Here is a 17,621-nt window from a genome sequence, read left to right on the forward strand (position 1 = left end):
AATTCCCAACAGGACACATGTCACATTTCTCAAATCTATTTGGGGACAAAATTCTCTTTCCATGGACCACCAGCCTTATAGGACTAGTATTCCATAAAACTCCTTCCAGGAAATGTGGCAACATGTTCTGTTGTCTTTGCACAAGCCTTGTACATAGTAGGCACACAATACACGCTTTTTCAAGAACAAAGATTACTCCTCATAGTAAAGTAACAGACTAATGTGCTTCCACATACTAAAGTAAAGAAAAAAGGTGATTTCACTACTCCCATAGCAGGAGGTCTCAAGTATAATAATTACTTCACTAAACAGTACTCAAATTAAGAAAATTAATTCTCTTCAGACAGACTAAAAACAACATTAAGAGAAATTTCTACCTGTGCTTTTATGATATGCATGAATCTTGACATCAATTCAGGACATTCAAGAAGAAAGTGAAAGTGGTCAAATATAATTTTGGGATTTCTAAAAGAAAAATATATTTTGTTTAAATGTACAGGAAGGATGAGTAGCATTAATTGAAATGCAAATTCAGATATACAGACACTGAAACAGAAGAAAAACACATATTAATCCACATCTACTATACTTTCTCTTGTCATTGAACATTTTTGATTAGCAACAGAAGTAACATTTTTTCTGTTGACACGAAAACTATAAATGAAGAAAGAAAAGGCTAAAAGTGCAGTCCATGAGTCAGAGAAAAGCCTTACCTGTTAACAAAGCATTTTAAAACTTCATCATGTTTGCAGACAAATTCAATGAAACGGGGTGAAGTCATTCTGTAGGGGGTAAAAAACAATCAGAAAATATAGAGACAAGTTGGCAATCTATCAATTTGATAACTATGTATTGAATTGGACTGGCTTCCAGAGGAAAAAAAGAACATGGGTTTGGATCATCTTTATAAATTTAGGAAACTGAGGCATGTCTAGCCAATTTATAACATGTAAAAATATACATAACTTTTCATTAACAGATGATATAAACAAGTGACTTTTTAAAAACCTTGAGATTTTAAGCATCTCTGCTCTACACATTTCAAATACATAATTAAGTGATCCTATACAAACTGACAATCACCATTCTGTATGTTAATAACTTATAAAATGGTTAAAACTCAATTATTCTGTACTAATTCTAGAGTAGTACAACGAGTATCCTAAAACAAGATCAGAACAGAACCTAAAGTCAACAAATTATTATTTGTTGTGACCAAAATTACAAAAAAAATCATAGCTTTTCTTCACCTATCAGAGAAGGAAATAATAAGCAGAAACCTTCTTACCCTGGAGGCATCTGACAAGAACAGCACATGTAAAAAGCTTGAATGACAGCACTTAGCCGGTTGGCTGTCATGGAAATCACATCCTGACAGTCTGCACTGGCTTCCTGCTTCCCTCCAAGACCATCTGGTTTAGATTCCCCTGTGCCAGGGGATAGATTTTCATAGCTCCCGGCTCCTGGAGGTTCAAATGGAGGAATGGAAGCACCATCTTGATCTTGGCCTTTCTGTTTCAGTAAAATAGAAGTGATATCCGTCGAGTCCTTTTTGTTTTTCATCAATTCTGTAGCTATTAAAACTAGCCACTCATCTAATGAGTGCCAAAGCAATTCAAGAGGCTAAGAGAAAAAGAAAAGTGTTTTTCAAACATCATTCTTAAACTCCAGGATAAAAAACCCACACAGCCAAATAAATATTATAAAAGAGAAGATGTACTCCAGATACTTCTGTTTTCCCCAAGTTTATGGGACAGTAATGCCTAAAGGTAAGTAACAAAAACATATGAATGTCATATAAATGACAATTTCTTTATTTATAGCAAAAATTTAATTTGCATTTATTTATTCCTTGGAATAAACTGGGAAAACTAAAATCTAACAAAAAAATTTATAAGCAATCTTTCTTCTTTTAGAAATTTTCAAATATTTAGTTTTAAAAGTATACATCTCTTTTACGTATACATCCCCCTAACCTTTATGGTATTAATGTTGTGTCAACAATTTTCAATTACAGCTTTTTCCAATTAAAGAAATGAGAATTCCTAAAGAGCCTAATAAACAGCTTGGTTTACTGGACTCTTTTCTTTACACGTAATTCCTAGAACTCTGGAAACTTATAAGAAATTTTAAAATATGATGATTTTATATATACACGCACACTCACATATATATATACACTTACCCACACACATACAAAATCCATCTCTAATGACTGGTAACTATCAAATACTGACTAGCAAATTCTTAATTGCAGGTCAAGATTAACAGCTTAAAAAAGAAAAAGGAGGGGAGAGAGTAAATTGTTTCTTATTTCTACACTATTTAAAATATTCCACCATTTGAGAATAAATGTCTTTTGTAAATTAACAGCAAATAGAATTTTATTTTTTAAATATTATGGGATCACAAATGTTACAACAGGACTAAGTACAAGAGAAGATGAAATATATACATCATCTCTGATAATTATAGTTTATAACACAAGCAGAAATATAAATGCCCAACTCTTTTAAAAGACCTGATAACAGGATCTAATGTACAGCATTGTGACTATAGTTATCAATATTGTACTATATACTTGAAAGTTGCTATGAGAGTAAAGCTTTAATGTTCTCACTATAACAATAACAAATAGTAATTATGTGAGGTAAAGGATGTGTTAACTAACCTTACTGCAGTAAACACTTCACAATATAAATATGAATCAAATCACCACATTGTACACCTTAAACTTACACAATGTTACATGTCAATTATATCTCAATAAAGGTGGGGGGAAAAAAGACCTGCTAGAACATTTTTAATCCCAAATAAAGATTAACAGTTAAGAGGGACAGTGGTAAAACGGTCCTTCATTGCTACACTATTTTATTAAACATTCCTATTGAAAATGATAAATTGTCATTCTGCAAATGAATGTAGAAGTTAATCTTGATTCTTATATGATCACAGAATGCTACAAACTGGACCATACGCTTCAGAAAGACCTATCCTTACAATATTTCAACTAAAAGAAATAATCTTCTTTCAAATACCACTATGGAAGGAGATTACACAACCATATTTGAAACTTTAGCAAGAAACTAATTACACCCTGAGCTGGAATGAGCACCGCTCTCCCCACAAAGAGGGCTTTTCCATGGTTAGGCACAGCAGTGGGAAGATTCAGGGTCCCCGAGCTGCTCAGGGGAAAGGCAAGAAACACCAGCTTCCATAAATACTGAAATGACTCCTTTACATCTTAATTCTAATCATGATCCAAGTTTGAGTCTATGGTTTCTCTTCATGAGCAAAACAGTAAACCTGCTATAAAGGATGAAAAAGAATTTTTTTTTTTGAGGAAGATTAGCCCTGAGCTAACATCTGCTGCCAATCCTCCTCTTTTTGCTGAGGAGGACTGGCTCTGAGCTAAGATCCATGCCCATCTTCCTCTACTTTATATGTGGGACGCCTACCACAGCATCGCGTGCCAAGCGGTGCCATGTCCACACCAGGGATCCGAACCGGCGAACCCCAGGCCACTGAAGAAGAAGGTGAGCACTTAACCACTGCGCCACCAGGCCGGCCCCAAAAAAGAACTTTCTCTGTCAGCAAAACCATTTAGCTTTACCTCAGAAAATGAACTTCCAAAACAGAAAGAACAGGTGGTTATGTAAAAATGCTTGAAACAAAAGAAAAAAGGAATAATTGGTCTCCAAAAAAGTAGGGCTAAAACCTAGAAAATCAACAGCCTAGGTGGAGATGAAGTCTAGGGCAGGAAATGACGCCTGCTGCTTACGCAGATGAGAGCAGAGCCTGAACCTACAACACTCCTATTTTCAAGTCCTAACAGTGCGCAAAAATTAAAGTCGAATTGCGAATACTCTAGAAATAATATCAAAAAAAACCCTCAGATCTGTGGGCCGGCCCAGTAGCACAGTGGTTAAGTTCGCACGTTCTGCTTCAGTGGCCCAGGGTTTGCCAGTTCGGATCCCGGGTGCGAACATGGCATCACTTAGCAAAAGCCATGCTGTGGTAGGTGTCCCACATATAAAGTAGAGGAAGATGGGCATGGATCTTAGCTCAGGGCCAGTCTTCCTCAGCAAAAAGAGGAAGATTGGCAGTAATTAGCTCAGGGCTAATCTTTCTCAAAAAATAAAAAAAGAAATAATAAAACCTCAGATCTGTGTAAAATGATAGTGATGATAAAGATACGAAAAAGCTAGAAAGAGTCTTCAATAAAGGAACACAGCGAAGACTTAGAATAGAACGAGGGAAAAAAAGAAGAGAAGTAGTAAGTCATCTTAGGCCTTCTTTACTTTTCTCTTTTTCACACTTTTTATGCATGCACTAAAACTTAATCCCAACCTTGAGATATTTTTACCTAGAGAGTTGTCTCTTTGAAGGTTTGTTCAGAAAATTCATTCCTCAATACCAAAAAGAATACTGTGAAAATAACTTTAATTTCTAACTGTGGTAGCAGCCACAGACAAAAAAGACTAAATTTTAAAAATCAAAAATAAACCAAAGAAAACCATATCTATTATGCTTTCTATATCCATAAATAGTAATGATAAAATATTAGATAAGATACAAAGCACTGTACATATGAATTGTTACTAAAATATGAGTCAATGTCGTACAGAAAATATCAGTAGGCTTCTTGGCACGGTGAAAATCTTGCCTCATTTCACATTATTGAGTGATCTTTACCACAGAATCATATTCTACATCAAGTAACAAGCATATGAAAATCATACATGATTTTTCAAAACATTTCAAGTTATATTTCAAAGCTATAATATATAATCCCAAACTTGGACAAACAAAAGAAATTTTAAGATCCATGTGCCAAAGTGAGATACAAATTGAACAGGAAACCATTACTAACTTAAGTTCATAAGAGTATCTTGAAATCCAGTTAGTCTGACTATTTTCAACTTGATAAAGTCAAATGTCACAACTCGAAAGATAAGATCTCAAAGTTAAAAGTTTCTCAATCTTCCTTGGCTTCCAAATTTTCCCATTAAGTTCTATGAAACTGTTGAGAAAGACTTCTTAATATTCACAACAAAAGAGCCTATCAAGCATCAGGAAGCCTAAACTGTCTTCCCCACGCTCACACCATGCTACCTTCTCCTTCAGAAGCTCCCTTGGCCCCAAGGCACTAGATAAGACACTGAAAAAATGGTTAAGTGTTAAGATTAACTTAAAGGATTTCTAAGACAAATCACAAAACTACCAACAGGATGTTAAACAATTTTATCTACTAAAAACACATGGCCTATAAACCCACTCATTCTTAATGGAAAACCCATTAGTTAATCCTAACAATAAAGTGACATGTTAGAGTACCTAGTGAACAAAATGCAAAGTAGGGACCAATTGTTACCTTAGACAAAATGTGGTAAAAGTTAAAATGGTATTTCCAGTCTAACATTGCAGCAACTCAGCAAACAGTTAAGACTTTTACAACTTGAGTCACCCTACAATGAACGGAAGACCTTATATACATGGATGACAACGTAGTTTCTATTTTATCCTTATTAAGTAGAAGGGCAGAACATTCTGCCATCTTCCAAAGAGTCCACATTTAATTCATAAAATTAGATGGAAAGCAACTAATAAATTCCTTAAGAATAACACTTTATGTTTTAAAAAATTAGCTGAGTTTTATAATAAAAATGTTTTACCAAAGTGAAAGGTCAAAATTTAAGAGAAAACAAATGATCAGAGGCAAAAGCAGTTGTCAATGATGCAGAAAATATCATCTTAAAAAAAAATAAAAATACTAACAAATGAAATAGAACTTTATATATTATATGCGTCAAACGACAATCAAAACACAGGCTGAATTCCATAAAAAAAATCTAAAAGAAACACAGTGACATCCTTGTCTATTCTGTTATATCTGTACTGATCGGCTAGGTAGAAAACTAACATTTAAATCAAGCATTAAATGCCTATACAAGGCTAGCACATAGTTATTTTCTGGTATCATTAGCAATGGATGAAAGATTCAAATTTTAAGAAAAGAAAAATCAGACAATAGTGAGTATAATCTATGCCCAATTTGGATAATGGTGACCATATCTATACCTGATTGAATTTTCTATTCGTCATTATAGATGAGTATGAATCAAATCGGGTAGATTCTAACAACATGAGCCATGCCAGAATACATTACGAACAACTTGGTGTAATATCAATATTTGAGCAGTGAAATTCACTTAAAACAGCATTGACAAGACAGTGCATCAACGATTTAGATTCAAATTTTACAAAGACAGCAAGTCATCACTCCTAACTAGTGTTCAAAGAAGAGGCAGGCGAAGAGCCAAAATTTTAATTACAAGAGGATGCATAACTTCTTTCTTCCAGGAGGTGGCACAAGAGGGAAAAAAAGAAGAAACGCACACAGATGAAAACTCTCCTACACTGACTTAAAAGAGAGTGAAGCAGACAAACATGCAGACACTTGCACCTACCTTTCCAAAAGGCTATATTATACCTATTCCAGGTATTAAAGAATCTACTAGCCTCAAATGCTTGCAAACCATTTATTTGTGTCTGCCAAAAATTTTCCACGTAAGAGAAGAATCATTTAGCATAAATCATCAATTCAACTTGGAGCTTTACAGACAGTTAAGCTCTCAATCATCACTAGTTTGCAAGGAAGTGGCACATGAAAATGTTTATATCACTTTTTGGATAAAGAACCTATATTTATACTCAAAAGACTGTTTAAAGAAATAGAAGTCTTCATGATTCCAAAAGCAAATTTTATACTACGAAAATCTCAAGATAAATTACCTTTAAAAAAATAACATGGAAAGTTATTAAAGTACACATTTGTCCAAAATCTGAGTTATTTGAAAATTTAATGCCACACACAAAAAAACATTAACAATAGCAATTACAGCCATGTACATTTTGTTTACTTCATAAAATTATAATTTAACACGGGTAGCGACATTGCCTTGGGTTTTATATGGAATGGTTCTTCCAAGAATTCCATCCATAAATATGATTGTATAGAAGCGGCAGCTGAAGCAAAACAAAATATTTTAAGAAAATATCGCCACGATTCTTCCTTGAAGTGATCTCAGGAACTGTTAGTAAACCCAGAAAAGGAAAGTAACCTTACTTTAAAAACAGATACACAAACACACACAATAACAAAATCTAAAAAATCTTGGATATTTCCTTTCCTTCCGGATAAGAAATTTTTTTTTAAATCATGATGGCTGCATATTGCCACATTAAAAACATATAATCCAATAAAAAAGTAGATTTAATTAGATTTAAACATTAAATACCTCCACGCTTAGAAGAAAACACTAACGAATTAAAATTTTACTTGTAAGGAAAATACAGAAAGCTCACCAACTAAGACTTGCTGTTGATTAGACAGAAATGAAAGGAGAAAGATGTGCCTAAGCTACAAAGTGACACACGTATGAACCAAATTTATGTCCTGTTGACGAGGTTTCTGATTAATGAACGCATGCTTTGCCAAATTCATCTCTTTTAAGTCTATCTCCCTAAGAACGTCACATCCTTTTCTGACCTTGAACACCTGGCTTCTTGGAGTTTTATTCCCGTTGTAGCCCATATCGATTCCATTACTGGGAGAGGATGGACCAATTCGGAAGACATGACAAAATATCCTCACAATCCTTAAAAGGCTCTTCATTTGGGCATCATAATTACTAGATAGGCTGAAAGTAAAAATTAAAATATGAACAGATTAGATGGAATAAAAACATTACATCTTAAAATACATACTTTAAACATTTTTACCACATCGAACATGTTTCATAATATAACCAGCAAAATTCCTTTCCTAAAGGGGCCATCCTGGTGATGTACTGGTTAAGTTCGTGTGCTCCGCTTTAGAGGCCAAGGGTTTGTGGGTCTGGATCCCAGAAGTGGACCTACACACCACTCATCAAGCCATGCTGTGGCAGCAACCCATATATAAAGTAGAGAAGGACTGTTACAGAAGTTAGCTCAGCAACAATCATCCTCAAGCAAAAAGAGGAAGATTGGCAACAGATGTTAGCTCAGGGCCAATCTTCTTCACCCAAAAAAAAAAAATTCTTTTCCTATCATGATACAGGATGGAATATTTTATTTAACAGGAAGTTATCAAATATACATTATTTGGATTGCACATGAGTGAATTATTAATTTTCAAGCAACCAGAATATAACCAATGAGCAAAACATAAAATATGAAAAAAAATCACCACTATGGAATAGGTGGTTTCCTGAGGCACCAACTTCAAGGCACTCTCCAACTTTCACTTCCAAAAGTATATTTGTAAATTAAACTGATTCTTTAAAACTCTAGGAACATTTCACAGAGAAGCGATGGTAGAAATGTTGGTCACATTCTTAGGCTGACCCACGACTCAGCTGCAGAGGCTGAGCTCCCTACTATTCTATCCATAACCCCATTTCTCCTCCTCACCCCAGAACAGTGACCAATTGCTCAAGTAAAAACAGCCACAAATTGAATAATCTTAAAGTTAGTGACAATCTGCATTAGGGTGAGTCTCCACATAATCAGTTGTCTTATGACTCTACATAAATATAAAACATATACCCCACTATGGGGGGAAAAAAGGACGCAGATCCAGTTAACATTAAACCATATGAAACATAATTTAAACTTTCTCTGACAAATCAAACAGCCCTTTAGAATGCCATAGTGCGTAGGGATTGGCCATCATCATGAACATCAATCATCACTCTTATGCAGGGAAACTGGAGGAATTAGGCTACATTTGTATGGAATCTAATGAGAGATCTTAAAAAAAAATTTGCTGTTGCTGTTCATGGGGTGGTTTCATTCTGAAATCTCTAACATCAGTTTTCTTGTATTACAACAGTTGCACAAAAGCAGACTAAAGAGTTGTATAAATTTGGGGGCCGATTGGTATGACTGGTTTTTTTTTTTGTTTTTTTGGGGGGTTTTTTTCAGTTTTTTTTTTTTTATTGAGTTATTGATAGGTTACAATCTTGTGAAATTTCAATTGTACATTAATGTTTGTCAGTCATGTTGTAGGTGCACCACTTCACCCTTTGTGCCCACCCCCCACCCCACCTTTCCCCTGGTATCCACTAAACTGTTCTTGGTCCATAGTTTTAAATTCCTCATATGAGTGGAGTCATACACAGATTATCTTTCTCTTGCTGGCTTATTTCACTTAACATAATTCTCTCAAGGTCCATCCATGTTATTGCAAATGGAATGATTTTGTTGGTATGACTGTTTTTTAATAAATTTAATTATCAAAGCTTACCCTCTCTTCCCCTAAGTGTATTTTACCCGGTCCTTTAAAATCTTCCTCTATGATATATTTAGGTATCTTTTAATCTTAAAAAAATAAGGATTAGTAATGTGGAAATAGCAAATGCCTACTTATAAATATTCCAGTTTGATAAGTGCCAAATTACAGAGTATCTTCTATCCTGGTGACACGTGAACCAAAATTTCTCAACATTTTCACTTCAGTATTCATGTTGTTTTCTCATTCTAAGAATTATTATTAAATGGTTAAAAATAGTCAATAAAAATTAGCTCTCACTTACAACTGTTAGTATAATATAATAGCCATTACTACCCATACTGTATTTGACTGGGACCACTAGAGCACATTAGCAAAATTTTTTGTTTTAATAACTTTGAATCAAATGTGTATAGAATCATTAGTGTAGCTTGCATTGATTTTTACACATTTGTGTTTACGAAACGTTTCTAATTTTATATCCTAAGATTGCTGAGACTGACAAAGTAGAAATGTAGTTTGGTTGAAACTATTTCCTTCAACTGTGCCGCAGCTCTTGGAAAAGTCAACTACAATGACTCTCAAATTCTTCTATGAAAAAGGTGTGAGTGTGATTTTCCTCTGCAAAATTATCATACATATAAATATTTGTTTAAAGTACCCAATCGAGGGAACATTTCATGAGCTATCTTAAGGTAAGAAGTATTTTCTTACATAATGGAATCTGAATATCATTATCAATTATTAATACAGTCTACTAATTTTATACTTTATCGAGTTTAAACTTCTTGCAAGCTGATTTGCTGGTCTAAAAAATGTCATTTTTCATTTCCAACCAAACATCTCTTTTGTATTATACAAAAAGATCATAAAATCCAAACTTTATCATATCCTTCTCCAGTTATCCACAAAATGACAATTTCATTCCAAGCCACCAGGTCTCAACATGAAAGTTTAAAAGTTAGTTTCCTAATTCAAAGCCTTATCCACGTACTTAACTTCGGTTTACATAAGAGTACACTTTCCTTCAGTATCTTACTTAGCAAATAACTGTGCTTTCTCTGTTCATTTGCACATTGATAACTACCTTACCTTCAATCATAAATATACAGAAAGCAGGATAACACAGTCAAACACAACACGACATGCAAAAGGGACCTCAGTAAATATTTATTCTCTTTAGCAAATATTCCTAGAATCAGTTAGAGAAAAGGCTATCCATTTTTCCAAAAGTGTGTTAAATAACATCTCAATCATCACTAATTAACATAAATTTGAATCAGTTAGTTTCTTAATTAAAACTTCTATTAAAGTGGCTAAAATTACACCACACTGTGAGTTAAGAAACATAAATGAGGGGCTGGCCCCGTGGCCGAGTGGTTAAGTTCGCGCGCTCCGCTGCAGGCGGCCCAGTGTTTCGTTGGTTCGAATCCTGGGCACGGACATGGCACTGCTCATCAAACCACACTGAGGCAGCATCCCACATGCCACAACTAGAAGGACCCACAACGAAGAATATACAACTATGTACTGGGGGGCTTTGGGGAGAAAAAGGGAAAAATAAATCAATAAAATCTTTAAAAAAAAAAAGAAACATAAATGATTCAAAAATAAATGAACAAAAGGGAGATATTATGCAAAAGTACCATTAAACATAAATTGGCAGGGAGAAATGATTTGTATCTGAGATGTTCTTAAGAATCTACCTTGGTAGCTATGAAGATGGTAGAAAATATATATATTGGTTTCTGCCCCCAGTTCCTAGCACAAAGCTCCGAAAACCCTTATAATTTCCTAAGTGATAAGAGCACTAGGTGCATCTTTTGTTCTAATATTTGGTCTGTGACCCTGGTTCCTGACACGCAACTCATAAACCCCTTGGAATTTCCTGGGTGACAGCAGTGTCCTTTGTTCTACTGAGGTGACTCTTGGTGGGCCCCTGAATGGGGGCTGGTCCCCCAAGACCCAGCCATGATTAGAAGCTTGGAATTTGCAGCCCCACCTCCATTCTCCAGAGAGGTGAGAGGGGCTGGAAATGGAGTTAATAGTCAACATGCCTACATGATGAAGCCTCCAGAAAGGCTCAAAAATACAGGGCTCAGAGAGCTTCCAGGTTGGTGAACACATCCACATACCAGGAAGGTGACACACCCCAAACTCCACAGGGACGGAAGCTCCCACACTTGAGACCCTCCAAGACCTCGCCCTACGTATCTCTTCATCTGGCTGTTTACCTGTTTCCTTTATCAAACCCTTTAATAAACATAAGTAAGCTCTTACCTGAATTCTGTGAGCTGTTCTAGAAAATAACAGAATCTGAGGGGAAAGAGGTCAGAGGAACCTCCAATTTGTAGTCAAGTCAGAGAGAAGTTGTGGGTAACCCGGGAACCCACTACTTGCGATAGCATCTGAAGAGGGGGGCAGCCTCATGGGAATGAGCCCTTAACTGTGAGATCGGACCTTATCTCCAGCTAGATAGTGTCAGAATTGAGTTAAATGGTAGGAGACCCAGCTGGTGTCGAAGAAATGCTTAAGGTAGGGAATAAAAACCCACAAACATCTGGCGTCAGAAATGTTATGGGTGTGGGAGAAGGGTGAAAGTAAAGGAGAAACACAGGAGGGGGACTGGGTTTTCCCAAAACAATAACAATACAATAAATTCTAACACAATACTATCAACCAATACTCACTACCAATCCCAACAAAGAGCTATTTACAAGTCAAAAATGACCATAATAACAGATTCTATAAAGCATTTTAAAGGTAGCGTTGTAAGTGGTGAGGTGGTACAGTTTAGCAAAGTAGGGGTTTTTTTGGTTTTTTTATGATTGGCCCTGAGCTAACATCCGTTGCCCTTGTTCCTCTTTTTTTTACGCCCCCCCTCAAAGCCCCAGTACATAGCTGTATATCCTAGTTGTAGGTCATTCTAGATCTTCTATGTGGGATGTCAACCGCAGCATGGCTTGATGAGCAGTGTGTAGGTCCGTGCCCAGGATCCAAACCAGCAAACCCAGGGCCAGTGAAGCTGAGCATGTGAATTTAATCACTCGGCCACAGGGCTGGCCCCCCTAGAAAAGTAGTTTTAAAACTTATTCTGGCCATGGATCCCTTTTTCCTACCTTGTTGCTCCTGTTCCACTAATCTTCCTGTCATTTTGAAGAGCTGGATTGGAACCCAGGATTCGCTCTTTATTAGTTAGGGTATGAATCCTGGTTCTTCTATATACTAGCTTGACAATTCATTGAACTTCAATTTTCTTAGGTGTAAAATGGTGAAATGTAAGTGTAGCACCATACAGCCTAGGTATGTCGTAGGCTGTATCATCTAGGTTTGTGTAAGTACACTCTATGATGCTTGCACAATGACGAAATCGCTTAACGACACATTTCTCAGAATGCGTCCCTGTCATTAAGCAACACATGACTGTGTATAAATGCAAGTAATATAAAGGCATCAATTTCATGGACTTAGCAATAAGCCATTAAACCACAGACTCTTGGAAAAATAAAGAACTGAACTGAAGGAGACAGTTCAAGGAGGAGATTTTATAAGGAATCATGAGGGTTTACTGGGAGGCTGAGCAACAGTCTATAACCAGTTTTATAAATTAGTGATCAAATTCCTAAACCACTTTCTTGATTCTTCTTCACGCACATTTTACTTATGTGTGACTAGTCTAAGCAATCATTTTATAAAATTTTAGACACATATGCCCAAATCCACTTAAGTCAGTCTCTATTTTTAATCTCTAGAGAGACTAAAGTCTCCTCAGTAATAAGCTGATTGCTCTGGTCCTTTAAAACAAAACAAACAATATGTCAACAAATTTTTAGAACATCTTACCACTGACAAAAGGCATCCAACAAAATAAACTATTCCCAGAAAAGCCTAAAAGGAGACAAAGCTGACAGACACTGCTATCCATTGATTGATTACATTTTGAAATACTTACCTAAGCAGTTTATGACCATTTGTTGTGGCCACTTCAGCAAGGCTTGTTAGAATCTTCAGGTACTGGCTTTCACTTTGTTGAGACAAATGTTCCAGAACTTGCCGTAACTAAATATATTACAAATTTAAAAATGTGATTATATAATAATCCATTAAACTTTATCAAGAAATTAAGTACCTATTAGTTTAGTAAGTATCCCAAAGCCAATCAGCTGAAATTAAGTCCTTTACGCTTATTTTGCCTTACATAAATTCAAAAGCTAATATAGAGATTAGATGACATAAAATCTTTATTCAAAATCACCCAATAAAAAGTCATAAAAAATATAAATAGATTGAAGAGAAGTCACCAAGTGTATTTATGGAAATTTAATTCTAAACTTCTAAAATTTAAGAGAATTTTAAGTACTGCAATTTTTCAAAGAGTAGATCAATTATAAATACAGAGCTCAGTACACTAGTGATCACCAACCATAACATGAGATTCCTCCTTAGATTCTTTTCCTCTACCTATGGGGAATATTCTAATTATCTTAAGGAGAGACCAAAGACCCAGAGGACAGAAGGGCCAAATATCACCACAAATATTAGTTTTGATATAATTCATATTTATCCTATAATGCAGATAAGCAAATTCAAATTATTAAAATATTTATAATAAAATTACTAAGCAAAACTGTAAAATGCCATATACACTAAGCACGAACAAGGCTTGTTCATTTACAAGCTACTTAGCACAACTACATTACCATGTTTTCTCGGAGATCTTCATTCTGTGTCATTTGAATAATTGTCTGGAAAAGCCTAGGGTGATACTGAATTAACACTTCACACGTCTCCCCATATCCACCCTAAAAACGAAATTTAAAATTATCTAAGTTTAAAAACAAAGTTCCTAAAGGAATATCTGTTTCCTCCACAAGCCTGACGCCAAATTTGTGGGTTTCCCACACCGAGCAATTCTCTAATTCTCTGTGGACACCAACTGGGTGCCCTACAATTTAATTCAATTCTGACGCTAATTACCTGGAGTTAGCGCAGACCCCACAGGTCAGGGGCTCAGTCCCACAAGTGTGCCCCGACATCAGAAGCCAATCACGATCCAGGCCACCCATACATCGGACTAACCAGTTATAAGTCAGGAGTTCCCACCACCCCCTCCTCGGGTTTGAGAATTTGCTAGAATAGCTCACAGAACTCAGGGAAACACTTTACTTACTATTAACTGTTTATTTTAAGGGTACAACTCAGGAACAGCCAAACGGAAGAGACGCATAGGGTAAGCTATGTCACCTTACATGGAAGGTACAGGGTACATGGAAGGGGCACAGAGCTTCCATGTCCTCTCTGGGCATGCCACCATCCCAGCCCCTTCAACGTGTTCACCAATGCAGAAGTTCTCTCAGAACCCACTGCTTTTTCCATTACATAGGCATCATTTATTAAATTACTGGTCATTGGTAACTGAGCATCTCCAGCCCTTCTTCTCCCCGGGAGCGGGGGAGGAGGCTGCCCTCTAATCATACGGTTGGCTCCTCTGGCCACCAGTCCCCATCAGGAAGCTATGTAGGGGCTTTCAGCCAATAGCCATTTCAATAATATACAAAAAGTCATTCTGATCACTCTGGAGATTCCAAGGGTCTTAAAAGCTGTCGTGTGAGGAACTTGGATGAAGACTGACATATATTTCTTATAGTATCATAGTTCCTTTCAAAGATCATACTCTTCACAGAACAAAAATCTTTGCACCCACCCTCTCGTTTGAGAATGACGTGATTTTACCAGTCTCAGTTTCTATTATAAAGTAAGGTGTTAAGACTATACATCAACAATGTACCTGTACACACAAATCCAGAGGGGTTACTCCATTTTTATCTGGCAGATATTTGGCTCCTCGTAATAGAAGAATCTGGGCTGTGTCTCTCTGACCATGGCTGTAAGAAACAGAACCAAGTCAAAAGTAAATATTTTTAATTTAAAGTCCTTCCCCGTGAATTATGAACAGTTACTATGTATCAATAGAGGATTAACAATTTCAAAAAACTGATGGGAAGACCTGCACTCCATCCTCAACAATCAGGAAAACTGCCCAGTGTTAAGCTATACTTTCACTATGTAGATAAGAAACTGACCTATTAAATCTTAAAACTGCCTTGGGACACGTTACCCACAATAAAGCACAATATTCTGGGATAAGGAGCTGCTACTCAGGCTTATGCGTTACTTTTTTCTTCCAATCACTTCCTTCTCAACTCTAGCCTGACCTTCTTCCTACCACACACACCCAAGTCTCTAGACTTCCTACTCCAAAAGAACCTCACTACCCTAAACAAGAGTACATTTTATGGCACTTTAATACTTATTAAAAAAATAAAAAGGAAGTAAGGAAGGAGAAAAGACAAATATCAAAGTAAAATAATGGTGGGAGGGTAGGGATTAATTAGTCAAAAATACAACCTAGCTTCCAACCTTCATTTTATCAACCCACTCAGTTTGCTTTCTGCTGAGAGCTATTCAATCTGACCTAGGAGCAACTCTCCTATCCACAGGCCCCATATTCCCCAACTGCTCTCTTTCTAGTAGGAGGAAAATTAGTAACTGCCACTCTCTCAGCTAGGAGGAAGCGACTTTAAGGGTAGTAACCACTAGACTCTAGGTCTCGTTATTCAATGAGCTAATGTGATTCTAGATAAAAGCAATAAAAAACAATTTTACAACCCAGGGACATCAAACTTTACAGCTAATTTTACGAAATGCCCAAGGAAGTCATACATTCTGAAACAGAATCTGATGAAAAATCTTTATTTTGTAAATAAGAAAAGCTACTAACTCAAGCACAGGTGAAACTAGAACTCAGATCTCTAGTCTTCTAGACCAATACTCTTTCCCCAATGCCATTACCTAAAAAGGTACACCACTTCACAAAGAAAAAGACTATGCAGATTTCTCAGAAACTTCAAAAAAAAACCCTATTCATTCTTTTCCACAAAATTACACTGGAAAAGTATAATTTATAACCAATTATAATTAAACAATTTAAAAAAATAGGATCCTACTATGAATCTGGTGGCAGAGTATAGGTCTACCACTCTCTCGATACTTTACTGTAATACTGATTACCTTCCTTAATATGAATATCAATAGGCCAAAACTAACTTATGCACAATATCTAATTTACTCCAGAAAAAGCAAAAAATCAAGAAACCAAGTAAATCAGCAATCCCTCCAAGAGCAACAGCGACTAGTTTTACTAGTGTACATCAAGAAAAGTCATCAAGCATCATTTGTCATTGAGCTGGTCAGGACATTATACATTACAGCTAATAGTAGTAACTTTACAATTAATACTGTTCTACTCTTTATAATGTTTAAAAATACAGGCTAAGTAAAAAGAAACTAACCTGAGCTTAATTTATTTAGGGAGACAGTGATGTCCTGGCTAGTATCCAAGATTCTGAGAAACCCAGATTTACAAAGCTATTCTGTTCAACTTTACTCACATTTCTTTTACAGTTATTTAATATCCATGTGTCCCATCTCTCCAATTAAAGTGCAAACTTCTTGACAACAAACCTGTTCCACAGCACCAAGTATGGCAGCTGTCTTATAATACGTACTCAATACATCTGTTGAATTATATTATAGGTTTTAACTTTAGACAGCATTCATTTGACTAATAAGCATTAAATAAGGTACAGCACTACTGAAAATAACAAAGAGACCTGAATCATAACTTAATTAGGATCCACTAGATGAGATACATAATGCTCAGTTCTTTGTACAAAGTCTGACTTAACCCTGATACTGTTATAAAATAACTATTTGATTTTTTTTTTTTTTTGGTGAGGAAGACTGGCCCTGAGCTAACATCTGTTGCCAATCTTCTCCTTTTTTGCTTGAGGAAGATTGTCAATGAGCTAACATCAGTACCAATCTTCCTCTATTTTCTATGTGGGACGCCACTACAGTATAGCATGATGACTGGTATGTAGGTCTGTGCCCAGGATCTGAGCCGGCAAACCCCAAGCTGCCAAGGCAGAGCACACAAACCCAACCACTACGCTCCTGGGCTGGCCCCTCACTCCATTTTTTAATTAAGAAAACTATAACTCAAGAGTGTAATAGAATTGCTCAAGATCAACAGTTACAAGACAGAGCAGAATTTGAATCTAGATCAGTCTAATTCCAAAATTCTTCATCTATATCATACTGTTCCACCAAGACAGATAAACATAGAGTATGACCTCAAAGAGTAAACAACTTAGTACTCATGAGAGTATGGAATAAGGTGCCAAGGGGATGTATGCTATGACAACAATATGATGGAGATCAAACAGTATGAACAGACAAGATCACCATGTGCAAACAGGACACTTTTCAATACTGTGATTTT

The 17,621-nt window shown here is 36.0% G+C and overlaps 1 protein-coding gene across 2 annotated transcripts in view; it reads right to left on the bottom strand.

Annotated features, from left to right (window-relative positions):
• HACE1 (HECT domain and ankyrin repeat containing E3 ubiquitin protein ligase 1) overlaps nucleotides 1–17,621 on the bottom strand; it is a 106,191-nt gene that overhangs the window by 47,517 nt on the left and 41,053 nt on the right. For both annotated transcript variants that reach the window (XM_070556755.1, XM_070556756.1), the window contains 7 exons: nucleotides 15,066–15,162; nucleotides 13,978–14,079; nucleotides 13,230–13,336; nucleotides 7,553–7,703; nucleotides 1,289–1,623; nucleotides 714–782; nucleotides 378–465 (listed from right to left, as the gene is read on the bottom strand). In XM_070556755.1, coding sequence (XP_070412856.1) covers nucleotides 378–465; nucleotides 714–782; nucleotides 1,289–1,623; nucleotides 7,553–7,703; nucleotides 13,230–13,336; nucleotides 13,978–14,079; nucleotides 15,066–15,162 — 949 coding nt within the window. The remainder of the gene's footprint in view (nucleotides 1–377; nucleotides 466–713; nucleotides 783–1,288; nucleotides 1,624–7,552; nucleotides 7,704–13,229; nucleotides 13,337–13,977; nucleotides 14,080–15,065; nucleotides 15,163–17,621) is intronic.

This window comes from Equus przewalskii, chromosome 9 (genome assembly GCF_037783145.1).
Source record: "Equus przewalskii isolate Varuska chromosome 9, EquPr2, whole genome shotgun sequence".
NCBI classification, from domain to species: Eukaryota; Metazoa; Chordata; class Mammalia; order Perissodactyla; family Equidae; genus Equus; species Equus przewalskii.